Here is a 24,279-nt window from a genome sequence, read left to right on the forward strand (position 1 = left end):
TTTTTTATTGATTTAAAAAAAACAAAAACAACAGGATTACACAAACAGAACATACACACACTGAATCAATTTATAAAATTGTATATCCCTTCCCTGAACAACCCCCTATATACATCCAGTGGTCCGACACAAAATGAAAGTAACCACACACTTATATATACAGACAAAAAAAAAAAAAAAAACAGACAAAGGAAACACTTAAGAATAAATATATATATATATATATATATATATATATATATATATATATATATATATATATATATATATAAACAAAAGAAACAATATCAAATTTAACAAATATATACCCAAACCAAACAAAATGTCTCTCTCCACAGCCTGTCACTGAGCACCCTCCTAAAAGGTCACAAACCTGCCCCATTTTCTGTCATATGCTGCCGAATTGCCAAGCTGTCTATACGACAACTCTTCAAAAGACGCTACCTTGCCCAATTTGGTGCACCATTCATAAAAAGAGGGAGCGATCGTAGATTTCCATCCCCTCAAAATTATCCGTCTCCCGATCATCACGCCGATGAGGACCCAGCTCTTTGCATACCCATCGTCTATATCAATAACCGCCCCATCACCCAACATGCAAAGTCTGGGACAGAACAAAACCTGAGTGCCCAGGACCTCACAAACAAAATTCTGGACTCTCAACCAAAACTCCTGAATCCTCAAACAATACCAGAGGGCATGTATTAAATTGCCATCCTCCAACAGGTGGGTGTGTCTTTTAAACCCAGCCTATACAATCCAGAGGGGGTCCAATATAATCGATGTAAAATCTTAAATTGCATGAGGCGAACCCTTGCGTCTCTGGATGCAGATTTGACATTTTTTAGAATTCCAGCCCACTCTCCCTCCTCCAATACCAAATTTAGATCTTTCTCCCATAGTCTTTTAAGAGAAGTTGAAGTTCCGTCTCCCAGACACTGAATTAGTAGGGAGTAATACACCGATGCCTCATGATCTTTTCCAAAAGCAGTAATCACCCCTCCCAGAGTGTCTGCCGCTTTAGGAGGGTGGCGCAGCTGTAAATACTTATAGAACTGAGATCTAGGAATCCCAAGAAGTTGAACCAAATTTTGAAAGGATCTCAACGCTCCATTCTCATACAGGTCACCGAGTGTAGTAACCCCCCTCCCAATCCACTCTGACCAGCAAAAAGGGGACTTGTTGATGCATAGTTTGGGGTTCAGCCATATGCTTGAGGCAACATTTAAAAAAAGGTCAGAATTAAACAGTCTGGACACTTTAGTCCATACCGAGTTCAAGTGTGAGATAACGGGATGTAACTTAACTTCTCTGCAGTGGTGAAATAGGGGCAAGAACTTCCTGTTCTATACAGAACCAGGGAGGGGCTCTCTCAGGTGGAAGCGACCAATGAGCCAAATGTCTGAGACCAAATGCATAATAATAAAATAAAATCTTGGGTAGGCCAAGCCCACCTTTGTCAATCGGCCTATGTAACTTATTGAAATGTAATTTGGGACGCTTACCATTCCAAATGAAGGACTTCGCTATGTTGTCAAATTGCTTGAAATAAGAGAGGGGGACATCTATAGGGAGAGACTGTAGCAGGTAGTTGAATTTTGGAATACAATTTATTTTAATAACATTAACTTTCCCGATCATAGATAAATGCAATGAAGCCCACCTGCCCACATCGCTCAAACCGTTTTTTAAGGGGTCAAAATTAACTCTAACTAAATCACACAATTTTGCTGCTAATAAAATGCCCAAATACTTAATGCCCTGTTTGGGCCACTGGAAAGCGCCCGGCTGGAAAGCCGTCGCTGGGCAGTACGCTGTCAAAGCCAAAGCTTCAGATTTAGACCAATTGACTTTGTATCCTGAAAACTTAGAAAAGGAATTAATAATTCTGTGGAGGTAAGACATAGATCTAGTAGGGTCAGAGACGAATAATAAAATATCATCTGCGTAAAGCAAAAGCTTATGCGCCACACCTCCCGCCACCACCCCTGGAAAGTCCTCCTCCTTTCTTATTGCAGCTGCTAATGGTTCCAGGGTAAGACAGAACAATAATGGAGAAAGAGGGAAACCCTGACGAGTGCCCCTATTCAAAGTAAAATAATCTGAAATTAATAAAAAATTTTGTACCACCGCTACAGGGTATCTATAAAATAACTTAATCCAACCAATAAATGTACTCCCGAACCTGTATATTTCCAAAATCTTAAAAAATGGGATTATCTTTTGTAATTAATTTTTATTTTTTTTATTAAATCATACACTAGCAATGAAATGTAAACACACATATATATAAAAAATCAACATTTAAACCCCACAACCTCCCCGACCCCGCCCCCCCCAAAAAAAACAACCCTGTGGTCAAACATAAGAAAATATATAGAAACAAAAATCAAACCGACACACACACATATATATACAAACATAAATACATATACATACATACATACACACACATAATAATCATACTAACTATAATACACTACTCTCTCCACACCCCACCCGAGAGCCCTCCAAAAACTCCAAATACCTGCCCCATTTCCGAATAAACTTATCCAAGCCACCCCGTCTTCTAGATGACACCTCCTCATAAGCTGCCACCCTCCCCACCTCCGTGCACCACTCCAGATATGGGGGCGCACCAGCTGACCTCCCAACCCCTCAAAATAACCTGCCTGGCAATCATCACACAGGTCAGAACCCAGTTCTCTATATGGCCATCCCCCACATCGATGACCGCCCCATCGCCCAGAACACAAAGTCTAGGGCAAAACGAAACACCGCTCAAACCTTTTTATTAAAAGTGTCAAAATTAACACTAACTAAATCAGACAAATTTGCTGAGAATAAAATCCCCAAATACTTAATGCTCTGTTTGGGCCATTGGAAGGCGCCCGGCTGAAAAGCCGTTACTGGGCAGTACGCTGTCAGAGCCAAAGCTTCGGCTTTAGCCCAATTGACTTTGTATCTTGAGAACTTGGAAAAGGAATTAATAATTCTGTGGAGGCAAGGCATAGATCTAGTAGGTTCAGAGACAAATAATAAAATATCATCTGCGTAAAGCAGAAGCTTATGCGCAACAGCTCCCGCCACCACCCCTGGAAAATCATCCTCCTTTCTTATCGTGGCTGCTAATGGTTCCAGGGCAAGACAGAACAATAATGGGGAAAGAGGGCAGCCCTGCTGAGTGCCCTATTCAGAGTAAAATAATCTGAAATTAATCCATTTGTTTGTACCGCTGCTACAGGGTGTCTATAAAGTAACTTAATCCAACCAATAAATGTACTCCCAAACCCATACATTTCCAAAATCTTAAAAAGATAATCCCATTCTACCATATCAAATGCCTTTTCGGCGTCAAGTGAGATGGCAGCGATCGGAGATTGATCATTCGCTACTGACCACATGATATTGATGAGACACCTGATGTTATCAGAAGAGCTACGGCTCCGAATAAATTCCACCTTATCTATATGTATAAGTGATGTCATAACTTAATCGATTAGCCAAAATATTTGACAATATTTTTACATCTATTTGGATCAGGGAGATTGGACGGTAACTTTTACACTCGCTTGGATCTTTGTCCTTTTTAAGAATCAGACTGATCCGGGCTTGTGTCATGGTTGGAGGAAGCTTTCCATTCTTTAATGAATCAGTATAAACTTCTAACAAAAGAGGAGCCAGTTCTGTAGCATAGGATCTAAAAAATTCTGCTGCAAAACCATCTGGCCCCGGAGCTTTGACAGTAGGTAGGAACTTAATTACCTCGTCAAGCTCCTCCAAGGTTATCTCAGAATCAAGAGAGTTTTTTTGCTCAGTCGTCAGTTTAGGAAGATCTAATGGTTCCACAAAGTTTCTAATATCTTCATCAGTAGACAAAGACATGGAACTATAAAGATCAATATAGAATTCTTTAAAGGCATTATTAATATCAATGGCTGAAGTAAAAAATTTCACCACCAGCAGATTTCACTGAGGGAATGGTAGAAAAAGACTCTCTCTGCTTTATATATCTAGCCAAAAGCTTCCCTGCTTTGTCCCCCAACTCAAAGTATGACTGTCTTGCCCTGAATAACCAAAACTCCACTTTCCATGACAAAATAGTATTATATCTATATTTCAAACAGGTCAATTCTCTGAGGCCATCAGCTGACATACAGCGCTTCAGCTCTGCCTCTGCACTTTTAATATTTCCTTCCAACTCCACAAGTTCTTGTGCTTTGGATTTTTTGATGAATGAGGCATACTGTATGATCCGACCCCTAAGAACCGCCTTAAGTGCCTCCCAATCCACGCCCACAGAGGATACTGAGGACCAGTTGGTCTCCATATAAACATTGATTTCGGTCTTTAACATTTGTTGGAAATCAGGATTTTGCAAAAGGGATACATTAAAGCGCCAACTATATGATTTCTTTTTCTCTGTATGTGGCACCACCTCTAAACTCACCAGGGCGTGATCTGAGAATAAAATGTTTCCAATTGAGCAATCAACAACAGATGAAATGAGCGATTTGGATATAAAAAAAAAATCTATTCTAGAATAAATCTTATGGACTGATGAAAAAAAATTATTGTCCCTACCAGATGGGTTCAAAAGTCTCCAAATATCCGTAAGACCAAGATTTTTACACATTCTGTGAAGCGTCAGTGTTGCTCTAGGGGGCTTGCACACTTTTGCTTCACTATGATCAAGGACTGAGTCCATCAAAAGATTAAAGTCTCCTCTCAATATTATATCATGCCAGTGGTTTGCAGCATCCCTTCAAGATCTATAAAAAAGCCCTGATCATCAGCGTTAGGTGCGTAAATATTAGCCAAAATCAACCTTTGCCCTTGAATTTCAGCTAAAACAATAATTACTTTTCCTAATTAATCTTTAATATGTTTGAGACATTTGAATTGTAGATGTTTATTTACCAATATAATGACTCCCTTGCTCTTACTTGAGCCAGCACTAAAAAAACATGTCCACCCCATATCTTCCCAAATTTTTCAGCTTCCTGCGGGGAGAGATGTGTTTCTTGAAGCAACACAATATCATATTTCTTGCGTTTAATAAAAGTAATAACCTTCTTTCTTTTTATGGGGTGCCCCAACCCATCCACATTCCATGTGGAGGGAGATAGTACACTTATATTAACATTTGACATTTTGAAAGTAGAAAAAATATATTGTCAAAAACAAAATTATACAGACCACATTCCCCATTAGTGAAACAATCAAACCCCGAACTTCCCCCCGAACAAAACAAACAGAAAAAAGAATAACGTGCGCATTAACCCCGCGCACGAAAGCGCCAACCGGCGACAGTTCCTCTAAACTCAAAAGGTCCATGAACACCCACGAGCCCCCGCGACAACTTTGCCATTGGATTGCACAATTTTGCCTCACAAATTTGTGAGGCAAAATTACATAACAGAAAATACTTTGTAAAATAAACCCAGCAAATAGGAAGAATGAACACAAAGAACGTGTAGATTCATTCACAGAACTGTCTCAAAGGTGTGATCTTCCACAAAACAAATTCCAGATGATATAAAACCGTTCAGATTCCTCGGACAGACAAACGAATGTTCAGTGAGCCAGCTGTTCTGAGTTCAACGGATGACGTATTCATTCCAATGTCCCGTAAAAAAAAAAAAAAACTCAACAAAACAAACTGCAGCCAGCAGGAGGAATAAGCACGAAGAACAAACAGATTAATCCACAGCTGTTCTAAAGTGTTATTCAATAGAACAAGCTCAAGCCGCTAGGCAGAACCAATACAAAAAGAAACAAAACCGGCATCCCGGTTCCCCGGGTTGTCGAGTAATTCACTCGGAGGCCACATAAAAGTATATACCATGACTTACATAATCCGTCAACTTTATAAAAGACATCCTTTGTGTGAGCATGTAGATATTTTGTGGTCATCCGTAGTGTCCACTCTCAAACTGGCCGGGAACTTCAATGCAAAAGTTTCTTTAAGGAAAAGTGTTATTCACAAAACAAACTCTAGCCGCTCAGCGGAGCCAACACAAAAAGCAAAAAGAAACCAAAATGATGCCCAGCTTCCTCAAGAGTAAGTACAGCGAGTCGACCCACTCACATGAGAAACATCCAATGGTTTACTCAGACATTGCTTGATTGGGACATGTAAATACTTTGCGACCAACCTTCGTTTCTATTCTCAGTTTGGCCGGAAACATTAGAGCAAAATTAATCTTTCGCCGATGTAAGAGTTTCTTACATTCCTTGAACCGATCGCGTTTCTCTCTTGTCGAGTTCGCAAAGTCCGGGAACAAGAAAATATTATGGTTCTTCCAAGAACCATCTTCCTCGCCTGGCGCAACACAAGATCTTTATCGGATGATCTCAGAAATCTGGCCAGAATCGATCGAGGCCTGTCTCCCTCAGCAGATCTGTGAGCTGGGACTCTGTGAGCTCGCTCGATTTCCAGCTTGTGGCCTGTTATGTCGAGCAGACTCGGGAAAAGCTCCTCTAGGAATTTCACCATATCTCTGCCCTCTTCATGCTCAGGAATTCCAACAATCGAACGTTATTCCTGTGGCTTTTATTCTCAAGATCTTCAAGCTTTTCAAAGAGATGTTCCAAATCAACTTTGGTCGTGGGCGAATTAGCGGTTAATTCCCTCTCCGAAGATTCCAAAAAATCGATTCGTTTCTCAACATCAGTCACTCTTGTATCTAACTCGGAGAATTTTGTTTCCATCACTGTAATCGATCAATGTATTACAGCGAGATCCTCCAAGTCAGCAAGACGCTGGATTCCTTCTCCCGCCGCGCCATCTAAATCGAGTTCCCAGTCTGTAGGTCTGTCGGGGCTTTCATCCTGAACACGTAAGTGTCTTTTATTGTCTCCAGAGCCCGAGGATTTTGACTTCTTTGCCATGTTTTGCATCAAAGAGCAAATGTGTATCTGGGTGTATCAAAATTCACCAGATTATAACGTGAAAATAATTAAAAATTTAGCAAAGTGCGCAGAGCCCGTTGCTCACATGTCTGCCCCTTGCATGGCGTAGAAAAAAAAATAGGATTATCTTTTTAAGATTTTGGAAATATATGGGTTTGGGAATACTTTTATTTATTGGATGGAAGTTACACTCCATTATCTCGCATTTGCACTCGGTATGGACAAAAGTGTCCAGAGTGTTTAATTCGGACATTTATTTAAATGTTGCCTGAGTCATATGTCTGAACCCAAAATTATATATTATTAATCCCCTTTCTGCTGGTCATAGTGGATAGTGAGGGAGGTTAATGCACTCGGTGACCTATATGAGAGTGGAGTGTCGAGATCCTTTGAAAATGTGGTTCAACATTTTGGGATTCCCAGATCTCAGTTTAGGTATTTACAGCTGCGCCACCTGATCTGTACTGTTTTTGGGAGTAGCATACACCCCCCTAAATCGGCAGATACTCTGGGAGTGGTGATTACTGCTTTTGGAAAAGGTCATGAGGCATCAGTGTATTACTCCCTGCTAATTCAAAGTCTGTGGGACAGAGCTTCAACTTCTCTCAAGAGATTATGGGAGAAAGATTTAAACTTGGTATTGGAGGAGGGAGTGTGGGCTAGGATTCTAAAAAACGTCAAGCCTACATCTAGAGATGCAAGAGTTCGCCTTATGCAATTTAAGATTTTACATTGATTATATTGGACCCCTCTAGAACAACTGAGGCAAAATGTGATCTAACGATGATCTTACATGAACTATATCACCATTGAAGATCTAACTGGATAAATGGGCACCTGTCTCATCACCACAGAACTTACTGAATTTAGTAACTTCAATTTAAATTGGCTGTTAAAAAGTTTGAATACGTCATATTATTTACTGTACGTGGACCAATAATTTATGCAGTAATTTAGAAATAATTTAATTTCCTCTATATCAGATATACATTTAATCCTTTTTTTTTTGGACCTAACGTTAACAAACATTATTACAATATTTATTCCTTAAAAGATGCTTAAAAAAAAAAAAGGAGTGCAGCTCATATCCACCGTTGAAATATGCCGCAAGCGACAAGTATCGGGGCCCAAGCACATATGAAGAGATGACCAAAGTAAACAGAAAAGATCCTGTGGATGCCGTACACAGTTGTTTAAGGTTAGGTAGCCCTAATGTAACCCTAACTGCCTTAATCACAGTTGCAAATACAAATTAATGTAATTTTGCACGTGACTTCAGAATGTTCTGTTGTCCATGTGTTTTAAGTCTGATTCTTGCACTCACAAGATATAGGCCAATTAGTCATTATAGGCCACACCCAAAAAAACGTATTGGCTTATCTTTTGAACAGTTTGACATATCAAAATGTTTTATATCTTTTTGTCAGGAGGGTCTGTTGATGATTTATACTAAATTTCATTTGAATTGGGCAAACGGCCTAGGACGAGTTTGAAGAAGTTTACATGCAGAAATGGAAATCCATGTGACCACATGATTTGGGGACACTGAAGGATTTGGAGAAACTAAAAAAATATAGTCCAGAATATACTATTCTGGAGTTATTAGCAAAAATGCAAATTAGCTTATTTTAGTTCCCATCGTGTGGCTGATTCTCACGAAATTTGATATACCGCTTTGTGTAAAAACCCTGCTTGCGTATAATAAGTTTCATGACCATTGGACATTCCCAGTTCGAGTTATTAGATACTGAAATTTGATTGGCTGCTGGCAGCCATTTTTGTTGATTTGTCATAGTTTTTTTTAAGAATATTTTGGGAATTTAATCAAAGATGCATTTTTAATGTTAACATGTTTGTCTGTCTTAAATCGTAGCATTTTGCAGTTTAATAATCACATATGACCATACGTTTGTGAATGGTTTCTGTGAGAAAAACAGAAATAAGCATAATTTTTTTTTTACAAAAATAATACAACAAAATGTTGTCATATAAAAGCGAGCGAGTGCAGCTGCTGACGTACGATGTTGGGAGACACAGGCACGCGCTCTCACGGACATGCAGGTGTGCTCGTTATAATATTGAAGTACTTATGAACACTAAGTACGATTTTTTGTTTACAGATATGACAAATGAACTTGTGAAGATCATTAAACACCTATGATGATAAATAACTGGGAAAGCATTAAAAGTATTGCACTCTTGTATTTCCATGGAAATGTTTGTGAGGTCAAATAAAATTAGTTAAACATGAACACCTTCTAAAATGTATTTAAAACAGTGAAAACATTTACTTGGTTAGAAACAAACAGCACCATCACAGAAAGAAAAACAGACTTTTTCTAAACAAATAAAAAAGGAGCCAAGAGACTGTTCTGTTGCAATGAAATAAACTATTGTATGCAGCTTTAGGGAATTATGAACAATAAGGATTTCTTGTCATGTGGCTCCTCTGGTGGAAAAAATGGGTGCTATTTCAATTGCTTTAAGCAGTGAAAAATAGTTTTTTCTTAAGTTATTGGGCACCCTAGCATCATAATTTGATGAAATTTTGCACGTGATCTCAATGTTCTGTGTGTGTTTTAAGTTTGAATCTTGCACTCACAAGATATAGGCCAATTAGTCATTATAGGCCACACCCAAAAACGTATTGGCTTATATCTTCTGAATGATTTAATGAATAAATTCTTTTGATAACTTTTTGTCAAAAGTTGACAAAATGTGATATACAGCTTCGTGTAGATACCCTTCTTGTGTATAAGTTTCATAACCATTGGCCATTCACAATTCACAAAAGTTATTAGGTTCTGAAGATTGATTGGCTGCTGGTGACCATTTTTGTTGATTTGTCGAATAGATATTTCAAGGATATTTTAGCACGTCAACCAAAGACGATGCAAGTTTAATTTGAACTTTGTCAACCAAATTACTGCGAAGTTATGACAGTTTTTTTCTTTGTTGTAGCGCCCCCTATGGGTAAAAATGTGCGTGAAGCCTCAATGTCCTGTTGTCTGTGTATACCAGGTTTAGTTACGTTTGGACTTTGCTTTAAGATATTGGTCAATAAATCAAATTGCATTCCATCGAAGGAATTGTATCACTAATATCTTTTCTCAACGGTTTGACACACAAATTATTTTGATAACTTTGTCAGAAGGGTCTATAGATGAGGTATACCAAGTTTCGTGGGAATCTTAACAAACGGCCTAGGAGGAGTTAAAAGTTTAACGAATAGTTTTTCAAAAAATTAAAAATAGTGAGAAACCTTTATAGACGGAAATGAAATCAGAGATAAACGTTTTGTATAAGTACCCTTATCGTTACGGAGATATTATTGAAAACGTAAAAGTGCTTGTTATAGCGCCACCTTGGATTGGATGGGGGTGTGTTTATTAGCCTGAGTAGCTGTTGGGATGCCAAGTTTGAGATCTCTATGCCTTAAAATCTCTGACGCTGAGACACTTTTAGGGCAGAAGAATAAGAAGAACAAAAAGAAAATCAGTACAAATACAAAAGGGTTCCAACACCTTCGGTGCTTGGTCCCCTAAAAATCTTTTTTTCTTTTGGGCTAAATAGAAATGGTGCGTACTAATGCAGAGCATCAAGCCACTTTCTTAGAAATCACCCAAGGCAAAAATTGCTAATAGATTTTCCTACCCCTCTTTCAAAATCCGATACGTCGTACAGACTTATTAAATACATCTGATGTGCACTAGATGCATGTAAAATACTATTTTTGTCATTGGGCTTTACAACTCTATATACAAAGAGTGGTCCTGAATGAATGACACTCTTGTCTAGAAAAGAGACTGAATTTGGGTCAATTTCATCATTGAATTTTATGGAATCCTCCATGTTAAGGAAGTCCAAAAAACCACCAAAGATTTAAAGCATAAAGATATAAAATGTCATCTTGACCGGTTTATATATACGTACTGCAATATTTCGATGGACTATAAATATTTCACATAGATGTATTGGTATTTTGATTCTACCCATAGTTTAAGAAACACTGAACTACATCATATGTTAAGCACTGCTCTTATGTGTTTTATTGTACATTTAACTTCAGCTTGTGACTTTGTAGGTTACAAGATCCCTGTCCTGGAGAACCTGGGAGCCACACTCGATCAGTTTGATACTATTGATTTCTCTGAAAATGAGATCAGGAAACTGGATGGATTTCCACTGCTGAAAAGACTCAAAACACTCATGATGAACAATAACAGGATCTGGTCAGTGAAACACATTACATGAGAAACTACTGGATCTGGCTGCATTTTTCTTTACACATGTCTAGTGATCTGGGTCATTTCCTGTTATCCAGTACTTATTTAAAAGAATATTTGTGTAATTTAAGTTTGTATTTGTTTTATAAAAAAGCTATAACAAGCATTTCCCCTAGGATTTTTTTCAGTAGTGGTGCTGTTTTGCACTCGTTTAGGAGTCTGCAACTCCTGACCCGTATTTATGTGCTTCGGTGGAGGAATAAGTTAAAATGACCTTGAAATTATTATAGATGGATCATGTTCACCTTGTTGTCTGTGTTTATTTACTGGGAGCTTTTGACACTTGAAGGGCTCTGAAAGCCCAGATAGCTGTAGTAATAACTGTAAAATAATGAAATGCCTCAACGCGGTAAATTATTTGCTCTATTTTTATTAAACAAATACAAATTAATAATATTAACCTATTTAACAGAACGTACACGTATAACAAATATCAGCACTACTGAATCGGTACACTAATGGTTCTCAATTGCTTCGAGGACCCAGATTTTACATTTGACCTTACATTGGACCTGTATTTAATGTAGCCTAACGTTTAGTTAGCTATATTTATTTGTATAGCGCTTTTCAAAACGCATAGTTTCAAAGCAGCTTTACAGAAAATTATGCTCTATCTAGAAAAAGTCATGTTAAAGTCCTCATTGTGTGATTGTAATGAATAACAATATTAAAATCGTGCCTTAAAAATTTGAGTCTTTAGGCACCCATTGAGCAAGCCGAAGACGACTCTGGCAAGGAACATAAGCAATTCCCCTCTGGCTGTTCCCCTCTGACTAAACTGTAAATCCTGGTTCACATTTTCTTTAATCTTGCATAGTTTTGTTCATGGTTTTTAAGTATAAGGGCAAATATCAAGTGTTATTATTTTTGTTGCTGATGACAACAACAAAACATTTATTTGTAAGGATTGTGTAATTTGAAAAATTATTATTTTGGTTCATAGCATAGTGTTGCTCTTTTTTTCTCCTCAGTGCTGTTTAGAATGTTGGTACTGTCTACTGTTTGAGATATCGAGGGAAGCCCACATGCCCGATGTGTGCACTCCAGAGATACAGAGCAGATCATTGGTGAGAGTGGTTCCGTGATGCTCGCTCGAAAACCAAACGATGAGAAGCATATTTAATGTGTATGAAGTGCAGAACTAGGCATTATCATTAAATATGCCTCAGTGGCTTGAAAAGTCCCTTGGGCAGCCACCGACTATTTCTTAGTAGAGGGAGAACCGTGGCATTGTTCTTTCCCTGCTGTCTGCGACCCTATCCAAACGTCAAGAATTTTAATGAACCATGTGAAATTTCAGCAGTGGTACTAATAATTTAGCAGCGGCACTGAATGCACATAGGGGAAACACTGTCATACTTTCAGAAATATGCTCTGGTCAAAATCGGGAACTTAAGCTTTTATTATAACTTGATTTACAGAGTTGCAAGAAAATGAATAGGATAGAAATAAAGAGTCTTGGTTACTTTCCTAACCTTGGTTCCCTAAAAGGAGAGAACGAGTTGCTACATCAGAAACTGACACTGTGGCAGAACCCTTCAGGGAGTGAAACCCTGAATCATCATGCCAATTCGATTGTCTGGTGAAGCTTGGCGCTCCTCTTATGCTTAAGTCATCGTGAGCATATAAACTGGAGACCAGCTTTACGTCAGGATTTTCCGACTGATGGGTAGCAGAGCGTATCTCTGGTCCCATAGCTGTGAAAAATCAGTAGCTCCGGCTTAGCCATGCAGTGTCTCATTCCTTCCTTTCATGGAACCAAGGTTAGGTAGCTTTGTCGCTGGGAGTTGCACACCATAACGCCGTAGCACTGATGTGCAATGCCTACTAGCCTTATCAGGGTAGTCAAAAGCATTGCAATAGCCACCCCTACGGATTGAGAAATAGAAAGGAAAGTGGGAAAAATAAACCAATGGCTCGATGCCAAGCCATGCTGGGTAATGGGCCAATATCTCAATACATATTCCCGGTTAGCAGGAAGGAGGGAAGCAGAGTGATTGCCTTTGGCACAGTGACACTAGCCGAAAGGGTAGTGAAACATTGGCCTTAGTGCAACGGAGTAGTGAAACATTGCACACATGCTCTCATTCATACCAGTGGGAAAAGAGACCTTTTTTAAAAAAAAATTGTATCTAACACCAGTACTAACCAATTGATAACTGATCAACCCTCTTCCTTTGAGAATAGTTGGGAGGAGAGGGAATATACAAACAGGTTATAAAACCTGGCAAAGGTGTTAGGGGGAAGCCCAACCTGCAGAAATCCTGACACCGTGACACAAAAGTATCCACTCCGCTGTTCAAGTGGCCGGGGACGTTTGTTGCGCATATGGATTGGAGATATAACTCGCTCCAGAGGAGAATTCAGTCCACCAGGTTCAGCATTGAGAGTGGCCTCACTCCTCCTTGGTGATTTATGTATGCCACGACTGCTGTGTTGGCTGAGCGGATCTTAACACGAGACCCCTTAATGTATGATTGAAAGGCTTTCAGAGCCATGAGGACTGCTAGCAGCTCCAGGCGATTTATATGCCACCCAGTTTGTGCACCAGTCCAGATGCAAAACACGAGACCACCATTTTGGCGAGTTTTTAAACCATTCCGATAAAATTCAGTCCTCTTCCAAATAGCTTGCATGGCTAAACAGCGGCATGTCATTAAGAGTAGTGGTGACCATGTCGCCAGGCATGATGAGGGACCCTCGGGCTGAGCCAGCACTTGAGGGGTCTCATCTATAGCAAGCCTAGCAGGATGATGGCAGCTGCTGTATCCACAGAACCCAGCGCTCGCTTGAAATTCTTCAAGTGTTGGAGAATAGACTGAATGTGCTCATCACTAAAAAAATAAAAGCTGACATGGCTACTGTCATGTTTTTTTTTCCTAGGAAGGAAACTTGCTGACTGGCCACCACTTCATAATTTTTTTTATTCCTTTTATTTTTGTTCCAGTTGACCCAACTTGAGTTCCAACAGCTCCAGATGCATGAGCAACTGATCTCTGTGCTTGCATGCATGTGACAGTTAATCATTGAGGTAATATCCATTCACTGCTCAGCTTCAGCTGAGCCAGTGCAGCATCAACACATTTCGTGAATGTGCGAGGAGCCAGGGACAACCCGAAGGGTAGGTCCTTGAACTGGGATGTAGTCCCCTCAGGGGCGAACCTCAAGAATGGCCTGTGACGAGAGGCAATCTGCACGTTAAAGTATGCATCTTATAGATCGATGGATACAAACCAGTGCAGAGGGGGACATGAGACAAGATCTGTCTCTGAGTCATCATCTTGAATGGAGACTTACAGACACTGTAAAAATACAGACAGAAAATACAGACACTCTGCTCGTCCACTGAGCCTGACCAGGTCTCCATGTTAGAGGCCTCCAGCTATACTTCATCAGAATCAGCTTTATTACCAAGTATGCTTACACATACAATGAATTTGTCTTGGTGACAGGAGCTTCCAGTGTACAACAATACAAAAACAGCAGCAAGACATAGATAATAAAAAATAATTATACACATACGTACACACATACACATACGTAGTGCAAATCTAATACCAAATCTGTTATCTGTTATGTACAGTGCAAATGTGTTTTTTTTTTTTTTTTTTTCTTCAGAGGAATAAAATAGCAGAAGAGGTTGGATGTGTTGGATCAATATAAAAAAGACTAAACTGTGTATTGCACATAGTTATTGCTCAATGGGGCATTTTAACTGTTCATGAGCTGGATAGCCTGAGGGAAAAAACTGTTCCTGTGCCTGATGGTTCTGGTACTCAGAGCTCTGAAGCATCGGCCAGAAGGCAACCGTTCAAAAAGTTAATGGGCAGGGTGAGTGGGGTCCAGAGTGATTTTTCCAGCCTTTTTCCTCACTCTGGAAGTGTATAGTTCTTGAAGGGGGGGGCAGGGGGGCAGGGGGGCAACCAATAATCCTCTCAGCAGTCCGAACTGTCCTTTGTAGTCTTCTGATTTCGTAGCTGAACCCAACGAGACAGTTATTGAAGTGCAGAGGACAGACCCAATGACCGCTGAGTAGAACTGTATCAGCAGCGCCTGTGACAGGTTGAACTTCCTCAGCTGGCTAAGGAAGTACAACCTCTGCTGGACCTTTTTCACAATGGAGTCAATGTGGGTCTCCCACTTCAGGTCCTGTGAGATGGTAGTGCCCAGGAACCTGAATGACTCCACTGCTGCCACAGTGCTGTTTAGAATGGTGAGGGGGGTCAGTGTTGGGGTGTTCCAACAATCATCTCCACCGTTTTGAGCGTGTTCAGCTCAAGGTTGTTTTGACTGCGCCAGACAGCCAGCTGTTCAACCTCCCTTCTGTATGCAGACTCATCGTCATCTCGGATGAGGCCGATGACAGTGGTGTCGTCTGCAAACTTCAGGAGCTTGACAGAGGGGTCCTTGGCGATGCAGTCATTGGTGTAGAGGGAGAAGAGTAGTGGGGAGAGCACACATCCCTGGGGGGCACCAGTGCTGATTGTACAGGTGTTGGAAGTGAGTTTCCCCTGTCTCACAAGCTGCTGCCTGTCCATCAGAAAGCTGGTAATCCACTGACAGGTAGACATGGGAACAGAGAGTTGGTGTAATTTATTCTGGAGTATAGCTGGGATGATGGTGTTGAAAGCCGAACTGAAGTCCACAAAAAGGATCCTTGCATATGTCCCTGGTCTGTCCAGATGTTGCAGGATATGATGCAATCCCATGTTGACTGCATCATCCACAGACCTATTTGCTCGATAAGCAAATTGAAGGGGATCTAGAAATGGTCCAGTGATGTTCTTCAGGTGGGCCAACACCAGTCTCTCAGATGATCTCATGACCACAGACGTCAGGGCGACAGGTCTGTAGTCATTAAATCCTATGTTTTTTTTTTTTTTTTTTTTTTTTGTTTGTTTGTTTGTTTGTTTCTTTGGGACAGGAATAATGATTGAGCATTTGAAGCAGCATGGGACTACACACTGCTCCAGTGATCTATTGAAGATCTGTGTGAAGATGGGGGCCAGCTGGTTAGCACAGGATCGAAGACACGCTGGTGAGACGCCATCTGGGCCTGAAGCTTTCCTCGTCTTTTGTTTCTGGAAGACCCGGCTCACGTCATCTTCACAGATCTTAAGTGCAGGTTGAGTAGCAGGAGGGTGGAGGAGGGGGGGTTGCAGGAGGTGTAGGTGTTTGTGTGAAATGAAGGTCAGAGTGGGTGTGGGGTGTGAGATTGGGCCTTTCAAATTTGCAGTAGAACACATTCAGGTCGTCAGCCAGTTGTTGGTCCACCACAGGGTTGGGGGTAGGAGTCCTGTAATTTGTGAGTTGTTTTATGCCACTCCACACTGATGCAGGGTCGTTAGCTGAAAACTTGTTTTTCAGCTTCTCAGAGTATCTTCTTTTAGCCACTCTGATTTCCTTGTTCAGTGTGTTTCTGTCCTGATTGTACAAGACTTTATCCCCATCCCTTTTAAGCATCCTCTCTGGCCTGACGAAGCTGCCTGAGCTCTGCTGTAAACCACGGTTTGTCGTTGTTGAACTTTAAATAAGTCCTAGTAGGAATGCACATATCCTCACAGAAACCGATATATGATGTAACCGTATCTGTGAGCTCATCCAGGTCTGTGGCTGCAGCCTCAAAAACACTCCAATCCATGCAATCGAAGCAGGCTTGTAGTTCCCTCTCTGCTTCATTGGTCCATCTCTTTACAGTCCTTACTACTGGCTTGTTTGATTTTAATTTCTGCCTGTAGGTTGGAAGATGTACCAGACAGTGATCAGAGAGTCCCAAAGCTGCTCTAGGGACAGAGCGATCTTTATTGCATCCTTTATATCCAGTATGTTCCTGTCTCTGGTGGGGCATGTAATGTGCTGTTTGTATTTGGGCAGTTCACGCGTGAGATTTGCTTTGTTAAAATCCCCAAGATTAATAATAACTGAGTCCGAGTATTGTTGTTCTGTGTCTGTGATTTGATCAGTCATCTGTTGCAGCACTGTGTTCACACACGCATTTGGCGCGATATACACGCTCACCAGAATAAACAAGGAAAACTCCCGCGGCGAGTAGAACGGCTTACAGTTAATAAAGAGCGCTTCTAAATTAGGACAGCACATCCTCTTTAACGTTGTTACATCTGTACACCAACTTTCATCACCCTCTTCATCCATTAGGGGTATAAATCGGCAGTTTTATCATGATACGATCTTACATAGATTGTCTTCGCTCATCTGCCTTTAGACGCATATGAACTTAAATGACATCCCATTCTTAATCAATAGGGTTTAATATGACGTCGGCCCACCCTTTGCAGCTATAACAACTTCAACTCTTCTGGGAAGAGTTTTCACAAGGTTTAGGAGTGTGTTTATGGGAATTTTTGACCATTCTTCCAGAAGCGCATTTGTGAGGTCAGACACTGATGTTGGACGAGAAGGCCTGGCTCGCCGTCTTCGCTCTAATTCATCCCAAAGGTGCACTATCGGGTTGAGGTCAGGACTCTGTGCAGGCCAGTCAAGTTCTTCCACACCAAACTCGCTCATCCATGTCTTTATGGACCTTGCTTTGTGCACTGGTGCGCAGTCATGTTGGAACAGGAAGGTGCCATCCCCAAACTGTTCCCACAAAGTTGGGAGCATGGAATTGTCCAAAATCTTTTGGTATGCTGAAGCATTCAGAGTTCCTTTCAGTGGAACTAAGGGGCCAAGCCCAGCTCCTGAAAAACAACCCCACACCATAATCCCCCTTCCACCAAACTTCACAGTTGGCACAATGCAGTCAGACAAGTACCGTTCTCCTGGCAACCGCCAAACCCAGACTCGTCCATCAGATTGCCAGATGGAGAAGCGTGATTCGTCACTCCAGAGAACGCGTCTCCACTGCTCTAGAGTCCATAGGCGGCGTGCTTTACACCACTGCATCCGACGCTTTGCATTGCACTTGGTGATGTATGGCTTGGATGCAGCTGCTCGGCCATGGAAACCCATTCCATGAAGCTCTCTACACACTGTTCTTGAGCTAATCTGAAGGCCACATGAACTTTGGAGGTCTGTAGCGATTGACTCTGCAGAAAGTTGGCAACCTCTGCGCACTATGAGCCTCAGCATCCGCTGACCCCGCTCTGTCATTTTACGTGGCCTACCACTTCGTGGCTGAGTTGCTGTCATTCCCAATCGCTTCCACTTTGTTATAATACCACTGACAGTTGACTGTGGAATATTTAGTAGCGAGGAAATTTCACGACTGGACTTGTTGCACAGGTGGCATCCTATCACAGTACCACGCTGGAATTCACTGAGCTCCTGAGAGCGGCCCATTCTTTCACAAATGTTTGTAGAAGCAGTCTGCATGCCTAGGTGCTTCATTTTATACACCTGTGGCCATGGAAGTGATTGGAACACCTGAATTCAATTATTTGGATGGCTTAGCGAATACTTTTGGCAATATAGTGTATATAGGATATTAAAATGCATAAATGTTTATTTTTCCAGCCTGTTGTATTAGTATTTATTTATCACCCCTCATTTATTTTAGATTCAGTTCCTATATATTATTATTTACACAGGGCGAATATGCTATTTATTAAATCTACTTTTTTTACGTGTCGTATTTTAATGTCTGGAAAACCAGACTTCTAAATATTTCATTTTATAAATGCAACGACTGGAATTGTTCGGGTGAAGGGGGTACCAAACTGTGAATCCTGAACAAAACAGTTTGGTGAATACATGTTTACACATTAGCTTCCACTCAGCTGACAAGCAATGAAAGTATCTACGTGGTTAGCTAGTTAGCTATAAGCTCATTGTCACGGAGAGTAAAAGACAGACTTTATTTACTTTCCAGCATTGCGTCTCACCAACAAGGTAATAACATAGCATGAAATCAACACTCAACAGACACAATCCACCACCGCACCATTGTCGGCTGAGCTGCAAAAAATGCTCTGTTTACCTTTCAATCTGCTACATTACTGACTGCACTGACAAACTATAGCTGGCTAACAGCAAACTCGTGATAAACAGGAGTGACATGGTTGTCAGGGACAGGGTTAACGTTATATTAGTTATATAAAATGGGGTCATTGTTTATTAACTTTACAGTATGTATTTCACAAACTAGTTAGCAGCTTACCTTGAAAACACCACTCAGTTCTCTTTGCCCTGTCTGCAGAGCCACCGTCAGCTCAGATAATATCGTCCGACTAATATATTGGTCGAGCACTACATAAAAGTACTCCAGACAACTCTAGTGGTTAAATCAATGTCTTCTGAAGTGATATGATAGGTGTGGGTGAGAAACAGATCAATATTTAAGTCCTTTTTTTTTTTTTTTTTTTTACTATAAATTCTCCTCCCTGCTCGGTCAATCTCCACTTCAATTTCACTTTCCCATTCTTCTGTTTTTGGTGATTCCCAGTCTTAATGTATATTGCCCCCTACACTCCATTCCCCAGAATGACAAAGCAAAAACAAGATTTCTGATAACTTTGCAAATTTAGAAAAAATAAATAAAATAAAATATCACATTGACATAAGTATTCAGACCCTTAACTCAGTATTTAGTTGAAGCACTTTTGGCAGTGATTACAGCCTCATGTCTTTTTGGGTATGATGCAACAAACTTTGCACACCTGGATTTGGATCCTCTCAAACTCTTGTCAGGTTGGATGGGGACGGTCAGTGGACAGCCATTTTTAGGTCTCTCCAGAGATGTTCGATTGGGTTCAAGTCCAGGCTCTGGCTGGGCCACTCGAGGACATTCACAGAGTTGTCCCTAAGCCACTCTTGCGTTTTCTTGACTGTGTGCTTAGGGTCATTGTCCTGTTGGAAGGTGAACCTTTGGCCCAGTCTGAGGTCCTGAGTGCTCTGGACCAGGTTTTCATTGAGGATATCTCTGTATTTTGCTGCGTTCAGCTTTCCTTCGACCCTGACCAGTCCCCCAGTCTCTGCCATGAAAAACACCCCCTCAGCATGATGCTACCATCACCATGCTTCACAGTTGGGTTGGTATTGCGCAGGTGATGAGCGGTGCTTGGATTCCTCCAGACATGACGCTAATTGAGGCCAAACAGTTCAATCTTTGTTTCATCAGACCAGAGAATCAGGTTTCTCATGGTCTGAGAGTCCTTGAGGTGCTTTCTTTGTGTCTTGCACTGATGAGAGGCTTCAAGACACAATCATGTCTCTGAGCTCTGCAGGCAGTTCCTTTGACCTCATGGCTTGGTTTTTGCTCTGATATTTTCAGCTGTGAGACCTTTTATAGACAGATGTGTGCTTTTCCAAATCATGTCCGATCAATTGAATTTGCCACAGGTGGACTCCATTCAAAGTGTAGAAACATCTCAAAGATGATCCAGAGAAATGGGATGCACCTAAGCTAAATTTAAAATGTCATAGCAAAGGGTTTGAGTACTTATGTCAATGTGATATTTCAGTTTATTATATATATATGTATATTTGCAAAGTTATCAAAAATCTGGTTTTTGATTTGTCATTATGGGTATGGAGTGTAGATTGATGTGGAAATAATAATTTTAAGCATTTTAGCATAAGACTGCAACATAAAATGTGAAAAAAATGAAGAGCTATGAATACTTTCTGAATGCACTGTATGCCGGAAATCATGTGCTCATATGACGAATGTTGAGTTAGATGTTAAAATCACATTAAATCTGTCCTGGCTGATCATGAAGGCACATTGGAAAAAATCTGATATGTATCTGATTTATTTCCACATATGAAAGTGGCCCAGATCGGATTTGAAAATGTCATATTCAAAGTGCTTTTAGCTGATCACATTGTCATCCAATTAACAGAGTTGTTTCACATGTGAGTGAAAAAAATCAGATTTAGTTCACACATTCAGTGTGAACTTAGCCAGTGTTGTTCCACTCAATGGTGACGACTTCAAACATCAAATATTCTCTGTAGGGTTCAAATCTGGACTCTGACCAGGCCAAAATATGAGCCTGATGGATCTGTTCTCATGCCACTACTTGGTTTTTGCAATGTGGGCAAGAGCATTGTCTTGTTGAAAAATAACATCTGATCGTTCCTCTTTAGAAATTCTTGTGAAATTTATTTCCCAAGAATTTCACACACCATTGCACTTGTGTATATGGCTGTGTGACAATAAAAGTGATTTGATTTGAGAGAACTATTTTTCAGTAGTGGCAAGCAAGCCTTTCTGCAATATTCTCCTGTACTCCAAAGCATAAACTGACTTTTCACAGTGAAGCAGCTCGCCAGCACCAGCAGCTGAAAAGGCTCCCCACACCATTTTACCACTTCCTCCATGTTTCACTGTGAGAGAGATGCATAAACAATTGTATTTCTCACCAGATCTTTGAAAACTCCTCAATGGAGCATCACCATGTAACTCAAATTGTGATTGATCACCATGTAACTCTGAACCACTCTGAATCAAACTTTCCATATTCTGCCAAAAACTTAATTCTGTCTTTGATGGTTTTCTGAGACAGCAATGGCTTTTTAACACTTCTTCTAGACACAAAACCTGCATTAAATAACCTTCTGGTCATTGTTATTCTCGAAACTGTCTTGTTTTCTGAGGTACTGAATTCTGCTGACAGTTTTTGTAGACTCTTTTTCCCTGCATGAAGACGCTTTGGGCCTTCCAGATCCTTTCGTTTGTCAACATCACCTGTTGTTTCAAAGCGTTGACCTATTCTTTTAATAGCTGATAGAGAAATTGGGATTTTCTCTGGTCTTGTAAACTTCAGAATAGCTACAGTTGGCCTGACACGGACTAACTATGTGGTTTCTGACAGAAACCCCTGCATGATATTTAGATTTTTTTTTTTTGGAGCAGATTTTCTCGCTCCTTTACCATGGGACTCACAACACTGCATATTGTAGATCTTCCATTCTCGATTACTCCTGGTTCCATTTGTGAGCTTGTTATCAGGCCTTTGATGGGCTGCATCAGGTGTGGCAGATCACCAGCTTTTCCCCAAACAGTTCACTGCAGCAAATGTTAATGAGCAAATGGTGGCACAGAAGTGCTGTAGTACAGAAAACTTCCTATCTTGATTTAGGATTCTTATCGTGTCTTACAAAAATCGTATCTTATCTCGTATCTTATTTCTAGTTAGGAAATCCTAAACTGCTTCAAGTTCAGCTGGGCTGGAGTGGGATTCATATTCATCCCGGGAATTTCATGTCCAAGTCATACCTGGAATTTTGCAGAGCAATTTTCCAATCATGGAAAATGAGAAAAATATCTAAATGTCCTGAAAAATAATTATTTGTACTGGAAACAATTTTAGTATAATAAAACTGTTTGTGTTGCTGACAAGGTCTTTGTACAAGTATTGTGAGTGCATTTTTTTTCCATTCCAACAGTGCTGTAGTGTTAACTAAAACATTTAAATTGTCTAAAGTTTGAGTAAACTTTAATGTAATGAGTAAACAATGACGGTCGGACCGCAGATATTTTTTAAAATAAATTTACACCCCGAAGTGGTAGTGTGTTAATGTAGCCTTTACACCTCGGTATGTAAATTTAATTTTCAATAATTTAATGATCAGAGTCTGCTTATACATCCGTTACCACATGTAGGGCCCTATGATTTCCGTGATGCTGAAAACAGATAAAATCACTGAATCCAGTCATAAAAATTGCATTAGCTGTAAAATGCGGATTATCGCAGAATTTTACATATTTGGGACGAAGATTAATGTTTGAATGCATAATTGATTTAATTAAAATCTTGATAGTGTGATTATTAAACTGCAAAAGGTTGCAAATTACATGTTTTTTTTATTTTATTTTATTTTATTTTTTATAAAATGTACGTGTTGTTTGCTTTAACATGAATGTGTGAAGCCGGCCGCTCTTATGCTGAGAACACTGGGACAAGTAGCAAACTGCCTATTTGGAGGTGAGATGCTACTGTCAAAAATACACAGGAATGGCAAAATAAAATCTAAATGGACACGTGAAATGGGGAAAATATCATGTTTAATGCAATTAAATAATAATGTATTAAAGCAATATCTCACATCTGTGATGTTCTGTTGTGCAGCACTTCATTTGACAAAAATATATCCAGTGTTTCGAATTGTGCTGTGAGGATTTTGTAGAAAAGCACTTCAGTTGCTAAAAATGCAATGTTATGCTGAAAAATGTCATTTAAAATAATTATATTTTCATTTGATTAAACTTATAACAAATTAATTTGATTAGACACCATTTATTTTATGAAATTTAATAACTGTTGAATACAGAATTTTGAAGAAAGCAAATGATGATTAATGAACTTGCATGTGTGTTGCATAAATATTACAACTGTGTGGCACATAAAATGTCCTGGAAATGCCCTGGAAAATTGTGATTTGAAAAAAGTGGGAACCCTGTGAAAGTTTATTAATAAACATGCGGACCTGCCGGCACAATTTTTGACTGGCCCACCGGGAATTCTCCCAATCTCCCCGATTTGGCACTCCTGCCCTGGAGTACGGTAAACAACTCTCATGTCTGTTACCAAGCAACCAATGACTTGCAAATGGATGCTGTGAATTAAAGATTAGATAGATGAAAATGGTGGATGCTGCACACTGGTGGTGGTTGAGGAGAGTCCCCTGTTCACTGTGTAAAGCACTATGAGTGTAGTGTCATAGAAGTGCTATATAAATTAGGGATCCATCGATACCACTTTTTCTCTTCCGATTCCGATACCGGAAATCTCAGTATCGGCCAATCCTGATCCGATACCAGTGTTGTTTTTTTGCATAATCAGTTTAGAATATCTTTACATTATTGTGTGGAACTAATTGGGTGTGCTCTTTAATATGTAAAGAACTCATTCAACTTAAATTTGTAAACAAATGATAATAATAATATCTCAGTCGTGCACCTTTTACCTTTAAAACCATCTGGCTTTTATTATGTGTCTTTGTAGGCCAGTTCACAGTAGTTTAATTCGCTTATTCAAATTCTGGTAAAATTCTCCAGTGCCAATCTAAATGCATATAAGTGAACCGAACTGTTGAGCATCTACATCTGAGATGTTGTTCATGAGTAGTGCTCAAATATTGCACACGCGTGAGGGCTAAAAATAGCTGCGAGTGC

At 40.1% G+C, this 24,279-nt stretch overlaps 1 protein-coding gene across 1 annotated transcript in view; it reads left to right on the top strand.

Moving 5' to 3' along the window:
* Nucleotides 1-24,279, top strand: part of snrpa1 (small nuclear ribonucleoprotein polypeptide A') — a 47,891-nt gene that overhangs the window by 2,630 nt on the left and 20,982 nt on the right. The window contains exon 2 of the mRNA XM_051712181.1: nucleotides 11,000-11,147. Within this exon, the coding sequence (XP_051568141.1) occupies nucleotides 11,000-11,147 (148 nt within the window). The remainder of the gene's footprint in view (nucleotides 1-10,999; nucleotides 11,148-24,279) is intronic.

This window comes from Myxocyprinus asiaticus, chromosome 1 (assembly GCF_019703515.2).
Source record: "Myxocyprinus asiaticus isolate MX2 ecotype Aquarium Trade chromosome 1, UBuf_Myxa_2, whole genome shotgun sequence".
Classification (NCBI taxonomy): domain Eukaryota; kingdom Metazoa; phylum Chordata; class Actinopteri; order Cypriniformes; family Catostomidae; genus Myxocyprinus; species Myxocyprinus asiaticus.